The following is a 23,008-nucleotide window of genomic DNA, read 5'->3' as shown; positions in this document are numbered from 1 at the left end:
AAAAAAAGATGCTAGAGATCGCATGATATAATTTTACAAGGTCAATCACTTCTTCATGGCAAATACCTTTTTTAAACAACATAAAAGACCACTATACTCATGGACCTCACCAGATGGGATACACAGAAATCAAAGTGACTACATCTGTGGAAAGAGACAGAGGAAAATCTCCACCATCAACCAAAACAGGGCCAGGAACAGACTGAAGAACAGGCCATCAATTGTTTATATGCAAATTCAGGCTGAAACTGAAGAAAATGAAAAGCAGTCCGTGAGAGTCAGATAGGACCTTTAAACATATCCCACCTGAATTTAGAGATCATCTGAAGAACACATTTGATACATTAGACACTAAAGACCGAAGACCAGAAGAGTTGTGGGATGACATCAAGAACATCATACAGGAAGAAAGCAAAAGGTTGTTGAGAAGACAAGAAAGAAGGAAAAGACAAAAATAGATGTCACACAAGGAGATTAAAGGATTTACCTCAAGGTCACCCGGCTGGTTGCTTAAAGTAAGAGCTGGAACTGGAATCCAAACACATTAACCCCAAGGCTACTCCTTTCCTCCATCCCCCATAGCTATTCATAGTGTACTGCATTGGCATTAATGACTGAAATGTAACAAGTATTGGGAGATTTACTTATCTTGTTTGTCTCTAAACTTTTTCTAGAAGACCAGTATTTGACCTCTCCCCATTACCAATAAGTTTTTTTCTTTCAGAGACATGATCTTTTTGAGAAATTCTGGTATTCCTCTTGCTTGTGCCAACCTAAAGTTATTTTTTTGTGTGTGTATATTCCTCTAGTGTCTTTAGCCTCGAGTACGGTTGGCTTGGCTGGACAGGTTGTTCACACAGAAACCACAGAGGTTGTGCTGACAGCGGATCCTGTCACTGGATTTGGGATACAACTGCAGGGCAGTGTGTTTGCCACAGAGACTCTCTCTTCTCCGCCTCTGATTTCCTACATTGAAGCTGACAGCCCGGCAGAGAGGTGAGGCTCTTCCTTTCACAGCATCTTCCTCTACTCTGCATTTCTGGTGCTAGCTATCTTTGAGTAGCTAATAAATTATGTAACAGTGCTCGATGCAGGAAATGCAAGATGTAATGAACTCTCTGTTCTGACAATAAAATGTTATGTTCTTGATCAGGTTTGAGAAGAGTTAATGAGTATGGATACCTTTATCTATAAGATTTTGTCCATCAGGGACCACAGGCTATATTAATTAAAAAGGACAAAATCCATAAAAAAAAAAATCTCTTAAATTCAAACTTTAATAATTTCTCCGCCATGGGGGATTGTACACTCATTATTACTGCATGTTGGCTCAGATCAGAATCTAACAAATACCACAGTGCTGAATTATTAATTACTTGACTAGGATGCTTCAGGTTTCCCTTGATCACATAAGTAGCCATGAAATGCAAACGTGCAAGACATTGTAGCTATGGGTTGGGCACTGAGCTGCTAACCTCAAGGTTGGCAGTTCTAACCCACCAGCCACTCCTTAGAAGAAAGATGCGGCTGTCTACTCCCTTCAAGATTTACAGGCTCAGAAACCCTCTCTACAGTTGCTGTGAGTCGGAATCAACTCAATGGCAGTAGGTTTGGTTTTGGTTTAATATGATCCCTGGTGGCACAAACAGTTAAACGCTCAATAGCTCGCTGAAAGGTTGGTGGTTCTAACCTCTTCCTCCCCACCCAGAAACAACTGGGAACATGGACTTGGCATTCTGCTTCTGAAAGGTCACAGCCTTGAAAACCCTGTGAAGCAGCTCGACTCTGCACACATGGCATTGCTATTAGTTAAGAGTTGACCAGACAACATGTACAGCAGCCATGGGATGCCCCTAGTTGTCATTAAGTGCTGTCAAGTTGGTTCTGTGTATGGTTTCAAGGAGCAACTGGTGGGTTTAAACCACTAACCTTACAGTTACAGTCTAGTGCATATCCTATAGCACCACACCGAATAACAAGGTAAAATTGTTAATGCTTTTGTACAAGGAGCATATAAGGTAGATTTGGCCATCTCAGCTTTAGAATTTTTTCTTCTATCTACAGTCTCTTAACACGTGGTTCTAAATTTAGGTGTGGGGTGCTACAGATTGGAGATCGAGTGATGGTCATTAATGGAATTCCAACTGAAGACAGCACCTTCGAGGAAGCCAATCAGCTCCTCCGAGATTCTTCCATCACTAACAAGGTCACCCTGGAGATTGAGTTTGATGTTGCAGGTAGGATCATATAGCTGTCAGGACTGGAATGCATGAGAACTATGTTGATTGTGTAGAAGAGGGGAAACATTTTTTTTTAAGTTTTTGTTGTGAATTGAGTGATAGTTTACATGGGAGAACATCAGCTTTACATTCATCCTGTTGTATTTTGTTGCATCGCCATGATTACAATTTCCTCCATACATCATCATTCAACAGCATTTGCTTCCATTCCCTCTGTTACTGTTTTTTTTTGGTTGTTTTTTTTGTAATACACTGAAACACTCAGGAATATATAACCATTCAAACAACCAAAGAGTACACTGGGACGGGACATTTTTTAAAATAATAAAATGTTTTTGTTCAGGAGGTTTAGAGAATTATTTTGAATTAAGCACTGTTTTTGTATTACTCATTAAAATATCAACATAAGAACAACTGAAAATAAATGTGACAAACTGAATCAGTAATAACCACTATGCTGTTTTTATGTGCCGTCAAGTTGGTTCCACCTCAAAGCGACCTTGTATAGTGTTTCCAAGGAGCAGCTGGTGGGTTTGAACTGCCGACCTTGTGGTTCGCAGTCCAGTGCTGATCCTACAGCGCCACCGCAAGAGTCTGATAGTCACTGCTGAGAAGATTTTTTTTATAAAAATCATGTAAGTCTTATTCTTTCTGACTTTCCTCTACCTGCTAAGGAAATAATATTCTTCCGTCAGAGGCACCAATAACCTCTCTTTGTCCCTTCCCACAATCTCTTTACCTTGAAAAGAACACGTGAGAGTTCTGTAGGAAGCAAAGAGCATTCATTAGGTGGATTTATACAAGTCCAATAGGTAAATATTTGTTCTGTAACGAACAAGTATAGCTAGGTCCCATTGAAGAAAGTTGTCTTCACAAAGGGAACTCCTACTCCACAGACCCAAGAATTCTTACCAATAAGTAAAGACATATCACATCATCTCAACGAACACTGAGCATATGACAGAGGGACTCTAGTGGCACAACGGTTAAGCACTTGGCTACTAACCAAAAAAAAAAAAAATCTGCAGTTCAAACCCACCTTGAGGCTCTGGGGAGAAAAGACCTGGTCTTCAGCTCCCAGAAAGATTACAGCCTAGGAAACCCTATAGGGTAGTTCTGCTCTGTCCCACTGTGAGTCAAAAATTACTCAACAGCACACAACAATACAACATACACTAGTTACTCTTCTAGCAGTGGTAAACAAGAAGCTTGGATTATTTTTGTCCTCATTAAGCACCTGCATTATAACAGCACAGAAAGGTAATAAAATTTATTGAAATACAAATTAGATCCCGAGAAGAACTCTGAGGAAAATAAAGCCAGGTATGAAATGAAAGAATGACTGTTGGATAATTCTCTAGGAAGAGACATTGGAGCAGAGATTCAAAAGTTGAGAAGGAGCCAGTCATGCCAGGATCTGGGAGGAATGCTTTCTGTCGACAGAGAAAGCAGCCAGTGTAATGGCTGGGAGCCAGAATTATAAGCTTGATCTGTTTTAGAAACAGCAAGGAAAAGCTGTTGCTGAAATGTATAGGAGGGTCAAATTTGTATTTGGAAATGGGTTTGGAGAGGTCAGAACGGGCCATGTCATATAGTGCTTAACAAATCGTCTCGATTATATCCTAAGTGTAATGAAGCCATGGAACATTTTATCCAGAGAGTGAGGAAATCTGATTAATGGTTTAGAAACATTTAGAAAGGTCCCTTTAAGTGGAGTGGAGGCAAATATCCTTCAACCAGGGAAGCTCTGGGAATTGGAAATTGAATGTAATGAAAGGACCATCCACACAGTGAAATCCCCTCACAGTGACGGGCAGACTTGGAATGAGGAAAAGAATCTGAACCAGCGTCACTTGGCATGCCAAGTACAATCCTGTCTAAAGAACTTAGCAAGATTTGTTTCCTCTGCCTGGACAGCTCTTCACTGAAGTGGCAGAGTGTTTGTGTGCTCACGTTATTAAGTCTTTGTTCAAATGTCACCTGCTTCAAGAAGCCTTTTCTGGTCATCTATCACTCTCTCTCATCTTGCCCATATTTATGTTTCTTCATAGCCTTGATGTTGTGTTGTATGTTTGTTTATTTATTGTCTCTCTACCAGTAGATAATCTAGAATGACAGGTATATTGTGCCTTTTGCTCACAAATGCATGTCTGGAGCCCAAAATAGTGCATGAAATACAAAAGGCTACTCTTAGTCAATATTTGATGAATTAATGAATGAGTGGGTGAGTAGAGTGGGTTGGCTCTCTGGAAGGACTGGGATCAGTAGCTTTGGTTTGCATCCAGAACTGAAATCCTTCTCACAGTTTCTCTGGGGCTCCTGGTCTCTCAGTGCTGATTGATTTAACACATCTGCTCCATTTGTATCTAGGCATTTTATTGTACATGATTCTCCCATACCTGTTGACATGCCCAACCAGGAACAGTCAGTTCTAATTTCTAATTCCCAAGAGAAAGAACATAATTGGCCCAGGTTGGGTTTGGTATCCTCCTCATCCTGTCAGCTATGAACAAACAGGAATCAGATAGAAGGATCCTGGAAGAACCATTCATGTAAGGAAAGGGTGTTCATGGAAGAAGGCTGTGCATCTTCCAAAAAAATGTACTAATGATAATCACAGAACAACAGTGGTGAAAGGAATCTTAGTATCCAGTACCTTTCTCTCTTAATAAATGGAGAAACTGAGGCTCAGGTGAGGAAACTGAAGATCAAACAGCAAAGTGAACAGTAGATCCCAGATCTGGTGACTTGCCTCCTGTATTTTTCACACTCTGCTCCATTGCTGCTTCTCTGCAGAGAGATGTATGAGTTAGCCAGCATGAAACAATTAGAGCAAGATTTCTTAGCCTTCACACTAGTGACACTCTATGTTGTGGGAGGTGGCTGTCCTGTGCACTGTAGGATAGTTAGCAGCATCTGCCCACTACATTTCAGGAGTATAATGACCAGCATGATTTGACCTTCTCCATAAGCAATATCTAAGTATTTTTATGTTATAAATTCATTTTTCCTTTATATTTATCCTCAATATTTGTTAATTATTTGTTTCATGTATACTTAATGCATATGTGTCTTTTAACATTTGTTAATTAAATGCTTTAATATCTTTAGCTTATGCTTCTAAAAAATTTAAAACTATGTCTACTACAACTACTATGTTCAGTACAATATTTGACAACAGCCAGGAAAAAGGAGCCCAGGGCCACCTCTCCATGCACTTGATTGTTTCAAAACTCACCGATCCATTGTAAATGTATAGAGGTCATCTAGAATAGGGCCAGGGCAACACTTGCCCATCCTGCCATAATCTCTTGCCTTGCACAAGGCAATCATCCCTAACTGACCCCAGCACCTTCTACTGAGACACAACATCAGATTCGGCAGCAAGCATTCTAGTTATTTGTTTCTAACCTACAGAAATCTTTTGGGGTCAGAAAACTCTTTTACAACCAATCCTGAACAAGGGACTTTGGTAGGGAATCTGGATGTGAGCTATGTATGTCAAGCCTTCCCTGTGTTTCTGACTCTGAGCCATCCATGGTCTGGGTATGAGCCATCCATTTCCAAAAATTCCTCCTGAAAAATATATTATGCCTGGATTTTAATTCTCAAACCTGTGAGTTCAGAGATAATCTCTTTATTTTATAGATATTTTAAATGGCATAGAGAGTGGATAAAAGGCTGGAATATGACTCCACTTTTGCCTAAATTGATCTCTTAAGCATAAATTGCTATACAAACAGCATTGTGATAACAGGAATTTTGTCTGTTTGAGGTACTTATTCTAATAAAACTGAAGTAATATGTTTTTACATTCTTTTGCCAAAGTCCTTTACCATACATGTAATTTTATAAAGCTTGCAGTCATGCAAAACACCACCTGCCTGTCAGTGGAGGCTTATGTGTTGCTACGATTCTGTTCAAGTTTCAAGGGAGCTTCCAGGCTAAAAATAGATTAAGAAGAAAAGTCTGGCATTCCATTTCCGAAAATCAGCTAATGAAAGGCGTATGAATCATAGCAGTATGAGTCACAGCTCATCATGGGCATGGTACAGGGTGTGCACAGTGTCACCCTGAGTAAGAGCCAACTCAACAGCAGTGAACAACAACAGTTACCATAGTACAGACACAAGTTACACTTCACCTCATGCACTTCTGTCATCTAAACACTAATCTACAATTAGTACCATAAATATTTAAAATTTCAACATTAATTCTGAAGTGAGTTTGGTAGAGAAAAATACCACTTTGTTCTGGAATGCAGTCCCAGTGAAAATCCTATGAAATGAATGTTGGTCGTCATTATTAGCAATGCTAGTGTCTTTTTCTGAATGGATGGAAGTTGAACATTTGCATTCACCCCTTAGCAATCCCTTAGTTTTTTTGCAGATCTCACAAGGGTGTTTAGGTTGATGAATTAAGATTTGGTGTTATCTTACTGTGCTAACAATAAACAATTCAGACAAAAAAAGCAACCAATTGGAAAGAAGAAAGTCTTTGCTTATCCAAATGTACTTTTAATTATAGTATTACCAAAGATAAAGAAAAACCAGAGAAGCACAAAATAATTGCGTGGGATTCTAACAAAATAAACACCATTTGTTCTCAGATTCCATTTGCCTACTCTAAACCTATTTTTTCCAAATATTGGATTTTTTCCCCTCTTTACTTATACTCATATTTCATCAAGAAATCTCAACTTATATGTGCCTTTGGTTTAGCAACTAAACAGCTATCCAAGAAACACACACACCAAATATAAAATAAATCATGTTGACATTTAAAGATTAAAATGAAGCCACAGCTTGATCAAAGAGATTCATTTGTTGATATTTGCTCATCGTTATGAATATTTCAAATCTTATGTAGTCAAAAGTGATCCATTACTGTTTTCCAGGAAGTGATAATATCTCCTCAAGTGTCATTAACAATGTTAATCTTGGTCAAGGTTGCTTACATTAAAAATGTATAAAAGTGGAATGTTGCCATAGTAACTGCTCTACTTCAGTGTTTCCCGGCCCTTGTGCTTCAAAGACCTTGCTGATTATATAAGCATAGCATTATGGACATGATTTTATATACAGACATTCATTGTTATTGTCAGTAGGTATCAAGTAGATTCCAACACATGGCGCCCCCACATGTGCAGCGTAGAACTGCTGCATAACGTTTTCAAGGCTGCTACCTTTCAAACTTAAAATCCTTACTGATGAAGATCAAAGAGCACAGCCTTCGGTATGGATTGCATCTCAATGTAAAGAAAACAAAAATCCTCACCACTGAACCAATAAACAACATTCTTATCAACGGAGAAAAGATTGAAGTTGTCAAGGACTTCATTCTTCTTGAATCAACCATCAACACTCATGGAAGTAGCAGTCAAGAAATTAAACGTTAGATTGCATTTGGCAAATCTGCTGCAAAGACCTTTTTATAAAGTGTTGAAGAGCAAAGATGTCAGCTTGAGGACTAAGGTATATCTGACCCAAGCCATGGTAGTTTCAGTAACCTCATATGCATGCAAAAGTTGAAATAAGGAAGACTGTAGAAGAATTGATGCATTTGAGTCATGATGTTGGAGGAGAATATTGAAAGTGCCGAGGGCTGCCAAAAGAACCAACAGATGTGTGTTGGAAGAAGGGCAGCCAGAGTGCTCCTTGGAGGCCAAGATGGCCAAACTTCCTCTCTCATACTTCAGACATATTGTCAGGAGGAACCAAGAGGTGGAGAAGGATATCATGTTTGGTAAGGTGGAGGGTCAGAGGAAAAGAGGAAGACCCCCAGCGAGATGGATTGGCAAAGTGGCAGCATCAATGGGTTCAAGCGTGGCAACAATTGTGAGGTTGACCCAGGATTGGGCAGTGTTTTGTTCTGTTGTGCATAGGGTTGCTATGGGTTGGTACCGACTCGATGACACCTAACAACAACAACCTTTCAGAAGCAGATCTCCAGGCCTGTCTTCCAAGGCACGTCTGGTTGGATTAGAACCACCAATCTTTTGGTTAGTATTTGAACAATTAACCATTTTTGCCACCCAGAGACTCCCAAACATGCATAGATACAAATATGCTCCCCCTCTCCATCTACAAAGAACTTTTTCTTAAATTAGAAAACACTGAAACTATCAAACATATAAAAAATGGCTTCTGTAAATAGTGGAGCCATTTGTCCTTCTGCAGCTGTCTGCTCACTTACTTATGGCCTTTTAGTCAGGTAATCACATCACAGATTCATGCTGCACTCTCACACACGCTGGGGGAAGGGAAGCCACGTCGTTCATCTCCCATCCCGTTTCCTCATCTGGATCAATGTGTTTATCTGAGATCTTTCCTTTGCAAGCAACAGAAATGTGCTCAAACTAGTATAGGCAAAGAAGAGGGATTTTGGAAGCATACAAAGTGTGTCTCAGCCCTTGAGGACAGAAACATAAGCAGGTCCCAAAGGGCTGGAACCTGGCATCAAAGACTGTTAAGGCCAAGAGCAAGCTCTCTCTTCAGGACCTCATGGTCTCTCTGCATGTATATTTGTTACTTTCTTCCTTCTTCCTGCAGACTGGCTATTGGTGCATATGGAAGAAACTTGACCACTTCCAAAGGCCCTCTCAGCCCCAAGTCTGGATGCTGGGTCTCTTAGCCTTCCACTTCTGGGATGGGAAATAGGAAGGGTTCAGGAAAGACATGGAGTTGAGACATCATTTGGAAATAAATTTTTATAATATGAGGGTGAGCTAAAAATTATCTGCACTCTGGTTATATTGAAATGCCCATCCCACAACAGATGACAACATTGAGCATGCCCTTGAAATGATTTTGTCGAATAGACAAGTGACAGTGGATTATGTGGCAAATAATTTGCAAATCAGCCATGGCTCTGTCTATGAAATAATCTAAAGTAGACTTGGATTTCTTATCAATGGAGAAAAGATTGAAATTGTCAAGGACTTCATTCTTCTTGGATCAACTATCAACACTCACGGAAGCAGCAGTCAAGAGATCAGACAACGTATTGCACTGGGCAAATCTGCTGCACAGGAACTTTTTTAAGTATTGAAGAGCAGAGATGTCAGCTTGAGGACTAAGGTGCTCCTGACCCAAGCCATGGTATTTTCAATAACCTCATATGGATGCGAAAGCTGGACAGTGAATAAGGAAGATCGTAGAAGAATTGATGCCTTTGAGTTGTGGTGTTGGAGGAGAATACTAAAAGTGCCATGGACTGCCAAAAGAACCAATAGATCTGTTTTGGAAGAAGTGCAACCAGAGTGCTCCTTGGAGGCCAGGATGGCTAAGCTTCATCTCTCATACTTTGGACATATTGTCAGGAGGGAATAGTCGCTGGAGAAGGATGTCATGTTGGGTAAGATGTAGGGTCAGAGAAAAAGAGGAAGACCCCTAACGAGATGGATTGGCCAGGTGGCATTGTTGATGGACTCAAGTGTGGTAGCGATAGTGTGGTAGCGATAGGATTGGACATTGTTTCGTTCTGCTGTGCATGGGGTTGCTATGAGTCGGTTCCGACTCGATGGCCCCTGACAACAACAACAACAGACTTGGATTTTAAAAGTTTGTGTAAGATGAGTACTGAACAACTCACAGAAGAGCCTAAACAGAAGCATTTGGACATCTGTGACCAAAATTTGGACTGATACTTGAAGGAAGATAAACATTTCTTTAAAAAAAATCATTACTGGTGACAAGACATGGATTCACCACAACGAGACTGAGAGTAAACAGCAGGAAACATCCTCAATCACTGACAAAGAGAAAGTTCAAAAGTCAACCATCTACTGGAAAAGTGATGCTTACAGTTTTCTGTAAGGGTCAGTATTGGAACTCTATTGGGTAAAAAGGTTCAACAATCAACAGTGCTCATTACAGTCAGATACTCAATGAAGCGCTGAAGTCTAAATTTCGGATTAAACACAGAGGACTGCTATCCAAGTGCATTGTGATCTTGCATGATAATGAATGTCTGCACACCTCTGCCCACACTGTTGACACTCTGCAAAAATTTCATTTTGAGGTGTTAAAGCATCCTCTGTGTAGTCCGGATCTAGCCCCATCAGACTTTCACCTTTTTGGTCCCCTGAAAGCAACCCTTCACCTCTGATGAAGAAGTGAAGACAGCAATGCATTTGTGCCTCACAGCTCAGCTTAAAACATTTTTTAAAAAGGGAATACGAATGCTTATTGACAGATGGACAAAGGATATTGAAAAGCAAGGCGATTATGTTGAAAAATAATATATTTGTCTTTTCTAAAATTTGATTAAATTCTATAGCCAGCATACAGACAAATTTTGACTCACCGTTCTACTTGCAACACTTGAAGTAAGGAAGTGAAACTCACCTGTTCTTGCTTTTGGTGTTCCCCCTCCATTACCTCACTTCTCCTTTTCTTCCCCAGTGCATCAAAAGTAGTGTTTTGAAGTCTATTGGAGAAATAATTTCCCCTTCCTCAATTCTATGGGGAATGGAAATGATAAAAAAATTTTGTTATGATTTTGTTTTATTGTGATGAAAATATGCACAACAAAACCTTCAATTCAATAATTTTCAAATGCACAGTTCCATGACATTGCTTACATTCCTCATGTTGTGCAACCTTTGTTGTTATTCTTTTTCAAATTATTCTACCATCGTGATAAAGTCAATGACCCCTAAGCAAAGCCTCTTCTTCCCCTCTCCCACATGTGTTGTTGTTGTTAAGTGCTGCAGAGTAGGGTCCTACTCATAGCAACCCTGTATGGGGTTTCCAAGATTTTACATCTTCGTGGGACCAGAAATCCTCATCTTCCTCCCCAGAGTGACTGGTAGGCTCGAACCACAGACCTTACGTTTCACAGTCCAGTACTTATAATATGGAGCCACCCCTAGTGGTGGTGGTGGTGGTTATGTGCTGTGTAGTCAGTTCCAACTCATAACGATCCTGTACAGGGTTTCCAAGGCTATAAATCTTTACAGGAGCAGACAGCCTCATCTTTCTCCCATGGAACAACTGGTAGTTTCGAACTACTAACCTTAAGGTTCTCAGCCCGATTCGTAACCACTACGCTAGTCACTATTAATCTTTGGATTCTCTTTCTATAATAGTTGTCCTTTGGCAGCTGATTTTCATCACTCATGGGTTTATCCATGCTGTGGCATGCCTCAGGACATCATTCCTCTTTATATCTTGGTAATATTCCAGTGTATACGTCGGCCACATGTTGCTTATCCATTCATCTATGGATGGGCATTTTGGTTGTTTCCACCTTTTGGCTGTTTGAAAAATGCTGCAATGGAAATTGGTGTGCAGGGTACAAATTCTGAATGAATAAATAATAAATGAATAAATAAACAGAAGTGGGAGGCTCATTCACTGACTAATCAAAGTGTTAGTTGAGGACACTGAAGAAATTAAAGATATGAACTCACCCAGAGACATCTGACAGAACAGGAGAATTAAGAGGAATTGGAAAAAGTGGGAGAAGATAGCAAATTTTCTCACTCTTCTGGAAAGTGGAAGGAGGAGGAGGAAAAACATCCCTTCACCCAGCAGCACTAGCTGAGACTGAGAAGGGGCTGTTTGGAGATCCTTTTTCACAAGTGGCCTTCTAGGCCTTCTAGCCTGGGAGGTCCAGGGAAATCAAATTTTACTGTTTTCTCCTGTTAAAGACTCCATATAAACCTTCTGAGTCAGAAGATGAGACACAGATCTTGTAAAGGGTTTACTAGCAGAATTTCTCTTGGGAAAGGACAAAAAGGCCAAGAAGAACAAGTTGAGGCAGAACAAGGGAGGGAGTACTCTAACACCCCACCCACCACCTCCAACAGTTCAAAGATGGCATTCTCAGATTCCCTTCTCTGCTGTGTAGGGACTGAAGATGTATTAAATTAACCAATTGGATGAGAGGCCCTAGGGTCTAGTAGTTCTACACACTTCACAGCCTCAATAGTTAAATTCTTTGTTTGCAGGTTGGAGAACTAGTCTTGAGCAAAACTAGGCAGTAGCCTTTATTTTGATCATTCTGTAATCTTCCCCTTCTGCTACAGTTTCATTTACTTCGTAGAGTCCTTTCTCTCCCCTTTCTAAAACCTTCAGGAAGGGATTATGGTCATTAATAACCTAGTGTAGATAGAAGATAACTTTCCAGAGGATGTTTCCATTTTACCCTTCTCTATAACTGAAGGTCTCCAGATTTTTTAGCAATTTTAAGAGTATATTTAAGAATATGCAACAATTTCTTGGCATCCCTCAGTGTAGTGCAAATGGTTACAATGCTAGGCTGTTAACTTAAAGGTTGAAAGTTTGAATCCACCCAGAGAATTTCTTCAGAGGAAGTCTGGTTCTCTATTTCTGAAAACCAGTCATTGAAACTCAGATATATGTGTGTTACCATGAGTGGAAATCAACTCAAAGGCAACTAGTAACTGGTAGCAATTCCCCTTGCTTTCTCAAATACTAGTCAAATCAAATCAGCTTAGTTCTTTACAGGATTGAAATTCAGCCAGTACACACTGGTTCCTTCTGCTTTGCTGTATTGGTTGGTCAGTATCTGAGTCTACCTTCATCCAACATTAGTGCTGTCTGCCCCCTGATTCTCCTTGAAAACTGTGAGACCTCCACAAACTCAGGGGTCCTTGGTACTCAAGAGACCTTGGGGCCTTGTCTTAGGCCAGGTTTTCTAGAGAAGAAAAACCAGTGAAACATACATATGTATGTTTCATACACACAAACCTCAAACCAGTAACCATCACAACAATCTGAAATCTACACAACTCTCCTGAAATCTACTCCTCCTTGTTGTTGTTGTTGTTAGGTGTCATCGAGTCGGTACCAACCCATAGCTGTCTTATGAACAACAGAAGGAAACACTGCATGATCCTGGGCCATCCTCACTACTGTTGCCACACTTGAGTCCATCGATTCTGCCACTTGGCTAATCTATCTCATTGGGAGATCTTCCTCTTTTTCTCTGACCCTCCACCTTACCAAACATGATATCCTTACCTTCAAACATCAGATGAAAAAAAAAACAAACATATGCTGAATAGTAAATTATGAGAAAATATATATAGCTATGGAAGAAAGAAAATAACCTACCTGTGGTTCTTAAGCTTTACTTTCCATAATAATTAACTGCAGAACATGTAATAATGCAGATTCCCTCACTATCATCAGGAAGTCTGATTCCACAGATCTGAGATGGTTCTGGAATCTCCTCCTTACTTGCATCCCAGGTAATGTTGAATCACACCTAAGAAATACTGAACTCTACTATTGCTGTGAATTGTGCATAGTTGCCTATGTGTGGGTCATATATTCATCACCATGAATGTAGTATACTAGGATTTTACAGAAAGTCACTATACTTCAATTCCTGCCCTTTTAATTACAAATGATTATGAAGAATGTATTCCTAGTACACTTTCATTAATTGGTGCTATATCCTTCTTAAGGCTCTGGTAGTGTAGTCATTACGAATCAGGCTGCTAATCTCAGAGTCAGCAGTTCGAAACTATCAGCTGTTCTGCAGGAGAAAGATGAGGCTTTCTGCTCCCATAAAGATTTACAGCCGTAAAGATGTACAGGGTGGCTATGAGTCGAAACGAACTCCCCGGCACATAACAAAAACAACAACATATCCTTCTTGATAATGGTGCTTGTTGTGTGCTATGGAGTCGCTTCCAACTCGTAGTGACCTTATTTATGATTTCTGAGAGTGTAAATCTTTACAGGAGCAGAAAACCTCATCTTTCTCCCGAGGAGCGACTGGTAGACTCGTACTACTGACCTTGCAGTTAGGAGCCCAACTTGTAACCCAGTACACTACTAGAACCCCTTTATAGTCTTCTTGGGCCTCTATAAACACACTCTCTTTTGTTTGAAATTACAGAGTCTGTCATCCCAAGTAGTGGAACGTTTCATGTAAAGCTACCTAAGAAGCACAATGTGGAACTGGGAATAACCATAAGCTGTAAGTTAAAAAGTATATTTTTTAATATTGGATTTTGAGAAGACATTATCAAATTGTGTTGTCAAATGGTTTCCAGGTGTGGCAAATGTTTCAAGTGCCATTGCCAACTCCCTATGTAATGATTCAAAAATGTGAGTCACCATGCCTCAGTCACTTACTAGTTGTGTGAATGGAACCAGTTACTTAAAGTCTCTTCAGTCTTAGGTGTCTTCATCTCTAAAATGACAAGTAATAAGTAGACAATAAGTGTCTGTCTCGCATCCCCCATGAGTAAGTAGAGGAACATACAAAAATGCATGTAGGTTCTCTACATTTTAGTGTTTTGTGAATTAGGGTTGTACAAAAAACTATCTAACTAGCAAAGGTTGTATTTATTTCCTTAAAAGGTTACCTTCCCATCTTTTCACTTGTTGTCATTGTTGTTATTATTTCTTGCCATCAAGGTGGCCTGGACTCATGGTGACCTTCTCTATAACAGAGCCAAACGCTGCCTTGAACCTGTTCCATCGTCATGTTTGTTGCATGTTTGAGTCCATAGCTGTGAATAATGTTCATTATAGGTCTATAATTCATTCATTAAACTAATACAGTGTCTCTTACCATAGCAAATTCCTGAATTCCTCCATGGTGCAGAATCTCTGGGTAACCAAACCAAAAGGCAAAGCCAAACACAAAAGTCTCTCATTCCCCATTCCCTTAGGTTGTAGGCTTATAACTGTGGTGGGAAAAGAACTTCAAAAATGACAGTCCCAACAAACAAACAAAAAAATGACAGTCCCAATGGAATTATGAAGAATAGAAATTGAGATTTTTGTACTTGTAGTATCCATAGACTAAATCATCTGTAAGTGAAGCATGAAACGGAAGCATCTGATTAATACATAATGACCAAAGGAGTCATAGAGATGCTATCTATGACCAAAAGGTGTCCCATTGAGAAAGAAGGATGAGCCCACATAAAAATGCTTTACTATTATACGAGGTCAGACAGTATTTAGGTCCGTAGCTAAGGCAAAGATAAATAAGAATTCTTGATGGACAGTGTGAAATGAAGCTGTCCAATTCAACTTTGAGTATATAAATGTAACACTGAAAATGAAATTTTATTTTAGTTAATAAACCACAGATAGACTACTCATCTGCCAGTTTGTCATAGTGTGGTTGGCGTGCCACCAGTATTTCAAATACAGTCACTGATGGTGGACAGATTTCAGGGAAGCTTCCAGGAAAAAAAAACAGATTAGAAAGAAGGACTTGACAATTTTTTCTACTTCTGAAAACATTTGACCAATGAAAACACTATGAATAGCAGTGGAACATTGTCTGATATAGTGGGAAAATGAGACCCTCAGGTTGGAAGGCAGTCAAAATACAACTGAGAAAGAGCTGACTTCTCAAAGTAGAGTCAACCGTAATGACATAAATAGAGCAAACTTTGGAGACCTTCATTTGCTGACGTGGTATGGCTCAAAATAAGGAGAAACAACTGCAAACATCCATTAATAAATGGAATATGGAATGTACAAAGTGTGAATTTAGGAAAATTGGAAGTTGTAAAGAACGAAATGGAACACATGATGGTCAATATCCTAAGTATTAGTGAGCTGAAATGGACTGGAATTGCCATTTTGAATCTGATAATCATATGATTTACTCTGTCAGGAATGACTAATTGAAGCGGAATGGCATTGCATTAATTGTTTTACAGATAGATAGATAGATAGATAGATAGATAGATAGATAGATAGATAGATAGATAGATAGATAGATCAATCCCAAAGTGATAGAGTAATATCCATACACATATGACTTATGACTATTATTCAATTTTACCTACCAAACACTACTGCCAAAAATGAAGAAATTAAAGAATTTTATCAGCTTCTGCAGTCTGAAATTGATCAAACATATAATCAAGGTGTATTGATAATTACTAGTGATTGGAATATAAAAATTGGAAACAAAGAGGGATCAGCATTTGGAAAATAATGCCTTGGTGATAGACATGATTCCAAAGATCACATGTTAGAATATTGTAAGATCAATGACTTATTCATTTTAAATACCTTTTCAGCAACATTAGTGGTGGCTAGACATATGGACAAGGAACTCTAGTAACATAGTGGTTACGAGTCAGGCTGCTAGCCTCAAGGTCAACAGTTCGAAACTCCCAGCTGTTCCACGGGAGAAAGATGAGACCTTCTGCTTCTGTAAAGATTTACAGCCTCGGAAACCCTATACAGGGTCGCTATAAGTCGGAACTGACTCCATGGCACTCCACCACCACCACCATATATATGGAACTGACTGGATAGAATACACCGGAATCAAATTGACTACATCCGTGGAAAGAGACAATGGAGACATACAATATCATCAGTCAGGACAAACTGTGGAACAGACCATCAATTGTTCATATGCAAGTTCAGGCTGAAGCTAAAGAAAATTAAAACAAGTACATGAAAGCCAAATTACAACCTTGAATATATCTCATCTAAATTTAGAAACCATCTCAAGAATATATTTGATTCATTAAACAACAGTGGCATAACACCAGAAGAATTGTGGGATTACATAAAGGACATCATATGTGAAGAAAGGAAAAGGTCATTGAAAAAACAGGAAAGAAAGAAAATAACAAAGTAGATGGGAAACTTCTCCTAAACACAGAGAAGCTAAAGCAACGGGAAGAAATGGTGAAGTTAAAAAAAAACTGGGCAAAAGATTTCAAAAGGCAGCTTGAGAAGACAAAGTATTGAAAGAAAATGTGCAAAGATCTGCAGTTAGAAAGCCAAAAGGAGGAACATGCTGGACATTTCTGAAGCTGAAAGAACTGAAGAAAAATGTCAAGCTTATTTTGCCCAAGCCCTGTTGAAGGATTGGGGTTGGGGGGGGATATTGAACAATGCAGGAAGCGACAACAGAAGAGAGGAAACACAGAAAAAGCATATGTTCAAGAACTGTCGGTATTGAAGGAAGAGACAAACTGCAGTTAAGGCACTGACAAACAAGGCTCAGAAATTGATGGAATACTATTAGAAATGTTTTAATACATGGATGCAGTGCTGCAGGTGCTCACTCATATACCAAGAAGTTTGGGAGATAGCTACCTAATCAAATACAAGTAGATTATTAAAAAGCAGTTGTGTGGTTTATCAACAAGAAATTGCCAGAAATTCAAGCCAGATTCAGAAGAGGGTATGGAATGAGATGTCATTGGTAATGTCACATAGATCTTGTCTTAAAGCAGGCAATACTGAAAGATATTTACTTGTCCTTTATGACTTTGCAAATCCATTTGACTGTGTTGATGAAAACAAATTATGGATGACATTGCAAAGAATGGGAATTACAGAGCACATAATCCTACTCATGAGTAACCTGTACAGAGACCACAGAACAAGAAATACCGTGTGGTTTAAAATCAAGATAGGTGTGAGCCAGTGTTGTATCCTTTCACCGTATTTGTTCAGTGTATGTGCTTATTGAATAAGCAAATCATTTGAGAAGCTGGAGTATATCCGCAGGTTCAAAAAATTCATAGAAAAGTGGAATTAAAAGATAATGGATTTTTTCTATGAACTTTTTGAAGCTCCTTCGTGTATAAAGAAGAATGCGGCATCAGGATTGGATGAAGAATCGTTCGTTGGTGGTGGTGGTGTGCGGTGGAGTCGGTTCCAACTCAGAGCGACCCTATAGAAGGTTTCCAAGGCTGTAAATCTTTGTGGGAGCAGAAAGCCTCATCTTTCTACTGCCAAGACTCATTAGCAACCTACAAAATTAATAACCTTGTTTGCTGAAAGCACAGGAGACTTGAAGAATGTACAGATGAAAATCAAAACTACAGCCTACAGAGATTATACCTCAACATAAAGGAAACAAAACTCTTCACCACTGGACCAATAAGCAACATCATGATAAATAGAGAAAAGATTAACATTGCATCAAAGATTTCATTTTACTTAAATCCACAGTCAACACTCATGGAAACATTACATTGGAGACCTCTTTAAAACGTTAAAAAGCAAAAGATATCATTTTGAGGACTTCATTAACCCAAGCCCTGGTATTTTCAATTTCCTTGTCTACATATGAAAGCTGGACAATGAATAAAGAAGACCTAAATCCTAGTGTGGAGCTGTAGGGTAAGCACTGGACTGTTAACTGCAAGGTTGGTAGTTCAAACCCACCAGCTGCTCCTTGGAAACACTATAAATAAATGATCACTGTGAGTCAGAATTCACTCTACAGCACTTCAAAACAACAACAGTGAGTCCAGACTAAAAATGACCACAACAAGAATTGAGAAGCAGCCCTAGTGTGGCACTGTAGGTTACTGAAATGGTAAATGCAAGGTCACCAGTGTGAACCCACCAGCCGCTCTCAAAAAGCCAATACAAAACCACTCGATGGCATACAATAACAACAAGAAGAACTGATGCCTTTAATTATGGTGTTGTGAAGAATATTGAATATACCACGGACTGCCAGAAGAATGAACAAATCAATCTCAGAAAAAGTAGAGGTAGAATGCTCCTTACAAGAAAGGACTGGGAAACTTTGTCATAAGTACTTGGGTCAAGCTATCAAGAGGGACCAGTCCCTGAAGAATGGCACCATACTTGGTCAAGTGGAAGGCCAATGAAAAAAATGAAGACCCTGAAATATATTAATTGATACAGTAGCTATACCAATGGGCTCAAGCATAACAATGATTATGAGGATGGTGCAAGAGCAAGTTGTGTTTCTTTCCGTTATACACTGGGAGGCTGTGAGTTGAAACTGACTCATTGGCACCTAACAAACCACAGATATCTACTACGACACTAAAAAGAATAGTACTGTAATTCTGAGCAAACGATAAGAACAAGAAAGCCATATACAATGACTCCTTTAAAAGAGCAAGAAATCAGTGGGACTGACACACATTTTCTGCATTTAACAATACATTCTTCCCATTTTTGTTGTTGTTGTTGTTGTTGTTGTTGTTAAGTGCCATCAAGTGGGTTCCGACTCATAGTAACTCATAGGCACAATAGAATGAAACACTGCCCAGTCCTGCGCCATCCTCACAATGTTAAGGTCGAGCCCATTGCTAATGCCACTGTGCCAGTCCATCTCGTTAGGGGTCTTCCTCTTTTTTGTTGACTCTCCACTTTACCAAGCATGATGTCCTTCTTCAGGAACTGACGCCTCCTGATAATATGTCCAAAGATGAAGTCTCATCATCCTGCATTCTAATGAGCATTCTGGCTATACTTTTCAACACAGTTTTGCGTGTTCCTTTGGCAGTCCACAGTACTTTTAATATTCTTTTCAACACTATAACTCAAATGCATCAATTCTTCTATGGTCTTCTTTATTCATTGTCCAACTTTCACATGCATATGACGTTATTGAAAATGACTTAGACCTCAAACAGACATCTTTGCACTTGAACACTTTAAAGAGGTCTTGTGCAGCAGATTTGTCTACTACAATACATCGTTAATTTCTTGACTTCTGCTCCCATGAGTGTTGACAGTGGAGCCAAGCAAAATGAAATATTTGACAACTTTAATATTTTCTCCATTTTTCATGATGTTGGTTATTAGTCCAATGGTGAGGATTTTTATTTTCTTTACATTAAGTTGCAACCCATACCAAAGGCTGTAGTCTTTGATCTTCACCAGTAAGTATTTTAAGTCCTCTTCACTTTCCCACCTGTCTTGCAAGTCAGAGAGCCCTGGTTGTTAGCAAGCAAGGTTGTATCATCTGCATATTGCAAGTTGTTGATGTGTCTTCCTCCAATCTTGATGCCACACTCTTATTCATATAACCCAGCTTCTTGTTTTATTTGCTCAGCATGCAGATTGAATGTTGTTGTTGTTGTTAGGTGCCATCAAGTCAGTACCGACTCATAGCGACCTTACACACAGCAGAACGAAACACTTCCCAATCCTGGGCCAACCTCACTACTGTTGCCACGCTTGAGTCCATCGATGCTGCCACTTGGCCAATCCATCTCGTTGGGGGTCTTCTTCTTTTTCTCTGACCCTCCACCTTATCAAACATGATATCCTTCTCCAGCGACTGGTCCCTCCTGACAATATGTCTGAAGTATGAGAGATGAAGTTTGGCCATCATGGCCTCCAAGGAACACTCTGGCTGCACTTCGCCCAGAATGGATCTATTGGTTCTTTTGGCAGCCCATGACACTTTCAATATTCTCCTCCAACACCATAACTCAAAAGCCTCAATTCTTCTATTGTCTTCCTTATTCATTGTCCAGCTTTCGCATGCATATGAGGTAATAACAAATTGAATAAGTATGGTGAAATAATACAACCCTAGTGTACCTTTCTTGATTTAAAACCATTCAGTGTCCCCTTGTTCTGTTTGAAAGACTGCCTCTTTGTCTATGTATGTACAGGTTCCTCATTAGCACAATTAAGTGTTCTGGAATATCCATTCTTCTTACATGTCATGTTCCACACAGTTGAAAGCCTTTGCATAGTCAACAAAGCACAGGTAAACATCATTCTGGTATTCTCTACTTTCAGCCAAGATCCATCTGAAGTCAGAAATGATATCCCTAGTTCCACATCCTGGTGTGAATCTGACTTGAACCTCTGGCAGTTCCCTTTCAGTGTACTGTTGCAGCATTTTTTGAATTGTCTTTAGAAAAATTTACTTGCATGTGACATTAATGATATTGTCCAATGATTTCCACATTCTGTTGGCTCACCTCTCTTTGTAATGGGCACAAATAGGGATATTTTCCAATCACTTGGTTAGGTAAATGTCTTCAAATTTCTTGGCATAGGTGAGTAGGTTTCTCCAGTGCTACATCAGTTTGTTGAATGAATTCAATTTGCATTCCATCCAGTCTCAGAGCCTGTTTCTTTGCCAATGCCTTCGGTGCACAGGTTGCTATGAGTCGGAACAGACACTATGGCACTTAACAACAACAACATTGATATAAATAAAATCACTATTTAACTACTCAGGGTAGTACCTATTTGAAAAACACTCCTGTGATATAATCCTTTTGAAATATAGGAGTTTATATATCCAATTTGTTTGTGATGGAGTCAGTGTGAACTACAAAACACTTGTCTTAGTCACACGAAAAACTGCTTTAAAGTATGTATGATAATGGTGGTATGCATGTACTAAGTCTTCTAAATGGATTTTAATTTCGATAATGGCAGCAACCCAAACCCCCACATGAGTGGTCTGAATTTTAATCAGCCATAAACTACCACTATTCATGGAAGCTAAAAGTGTTATTGTATTCCTGGTTGGAAAAATGATCCATAAACTTATCAGGCATACTTGTCAGCCTTTTTAGAGGTACCGTTTCATTTGCACAGAGAAACATCACCATGCTGAGTTTGTATCTCCTCATGGGAAATACTCATATTTTTCCAGGGAGAAAGCAGAATTTTCTTTAAAAAATTGTTCAGAGTTCATTTTAATATGAGCTAGTCAACTCCAAAGGCCCACCAGGGTTCCTGGAACATGCAAGGTGCTTATTAACGATCTACGTTTGTTGAATGAATGAGAAGTATTTATCTGTAAATAATTCTGTAGTAAGCACCATACTCTCCAAGAAATGAGTTTTTAAATGGGATGATGAATACAGACGTTTGTACAAAGGCTATTGAGTGATTAAGAGTATGGAATCAGAGCCCAGAATGCCTAATTCCCCTCTTCCTGTGGACCTCCCTCTACTCAGTTTCCTCTGGAGCTCTGGTAGTGTAGCGGTTACAAATCGGGCTGCGAACCGCAAGGTCAGTAGTTCGAAACTACCAGCTGTTCTGAGGGAGAAAGATGAGGCTTTCTGTTCCCATAAAGATTTACAGCCTTGGAAACCCTGTACGGGGTCACTATGAGTTGGAACCAACTCCATGGCACATAACAACAACAACTCAGTTTCCTCATCTGTAAATTGGGGTGCATATTACTTTCTTCGTTGCCTGTTGACTATATTGAATTGGTGGTGGTGAAGGTGTTTAGTGCCATCAAGTAGGTTGTGACTCATACCAACCCTGTAAAGGGTTTCCAAGGAGTAGCTATGTAAAATGCCTAGGACACATGGTGAAGCCTAATAAATGTTAGTTGTTATGATAATGGTCATTCTTATTAATACTTTATTTTACACACAGAGCCTGGTGAAATACCTTAAGCAAAGATCTAGACTTCAAAATTTAATGCTGAGATATGAAACAAAGTGTATTTGTTGAATGTAAAACTGATCATCTTCTCTCTAAACCTTCACTCAATTCACACACACACACAAAATAATAATAATTAATGCCAGCTCTAGCGTAGTGGTTATGAATCGGGCTGCGAACCTTAAGGTCAGCGGTCCGCGGGAGAAAGATGAGGCTTTCTACTCCCATAAAGATTTACACTCTCGGAAACCCTGTACAGGGTCACTATGGGTCGGAACCGACTAGATGGCACTTAACTTACTGGTGTGGCTAGGAGTTCTGGTAGTGTACTGGTTACCTAACAACAATAACAACAACACTCTGATGTGGCACTGTGGGTTAAAGCACTGGAATGCAAAGTCATTTGAACTGCAAGGTTGGTGGTTCAAGCTCACCAGCCATTCCTCAGAAACCCTATACAGGTTCACTATGGGTCGAAATCGACTCGATGACACTTAACAACAACAACAACATACTGGTGTGGTGCTTTAGGATAAGCACTAGACCACAAGGTCTGTTTGAACCACAAGGTCGGCAGTTCAAACCCATTATTTATTCCGCCCAAACCCTATACAGGGTCACTGAGTTGGAACCACTAGTCGACAGTTAACA

General features: G+C 39.5%; 1 protein-coding gene across 2 annotated transcripts in view; it reads left to right on the top strand.

The window, feature by feature from the left end:
* GRIP1 (glutamate receptor interacting protein 1) overlaps positions 1-23,008 on the top strand; it is a 383,565-nt gene that overhangs the window by 263,824 nt on the left and 96,733 nt on the right. For both annotated transcript variants that reach the window (XM_006859529.1, XM_006859528.1), the window contains exons 11-13: positions 810-996; positions 2,092-2,237; positions 14,118-14,198. In XM_006859529.1, coding sequence (XP_006859591.1) covers positions 810-996; positions 2,092-2,237; positions 14,118-14,198 — 414 coding nt within the window. The remainder of the gene's footprint in view (positions 1-809; positions 997-2,091; positions 2,238-14,117; positions 14,199-23,008) is intronic.

This window comes from Chrysochloris asiatica, unplaced genomic scaffold, assembly GCF_000296735.1.
Source record: "Chrysochloris asiatica unplaced genomic scaffold, ChrAsi1.0 scaffold00033, whole genome shotgun sequence".
Classification (NCBI taxonomy): Eukaryota; Metazoa; Chordata; class Mammalia; order Afrosoricida; family Chrysochloridae; genus Chrysochloris; species Chrysochloris asiatica.
The sequence above is the reverse complement of the archived record's forward strand: the minus strand, read 5'-3'. Positions and strand labels throughout refer to the sequence as shown.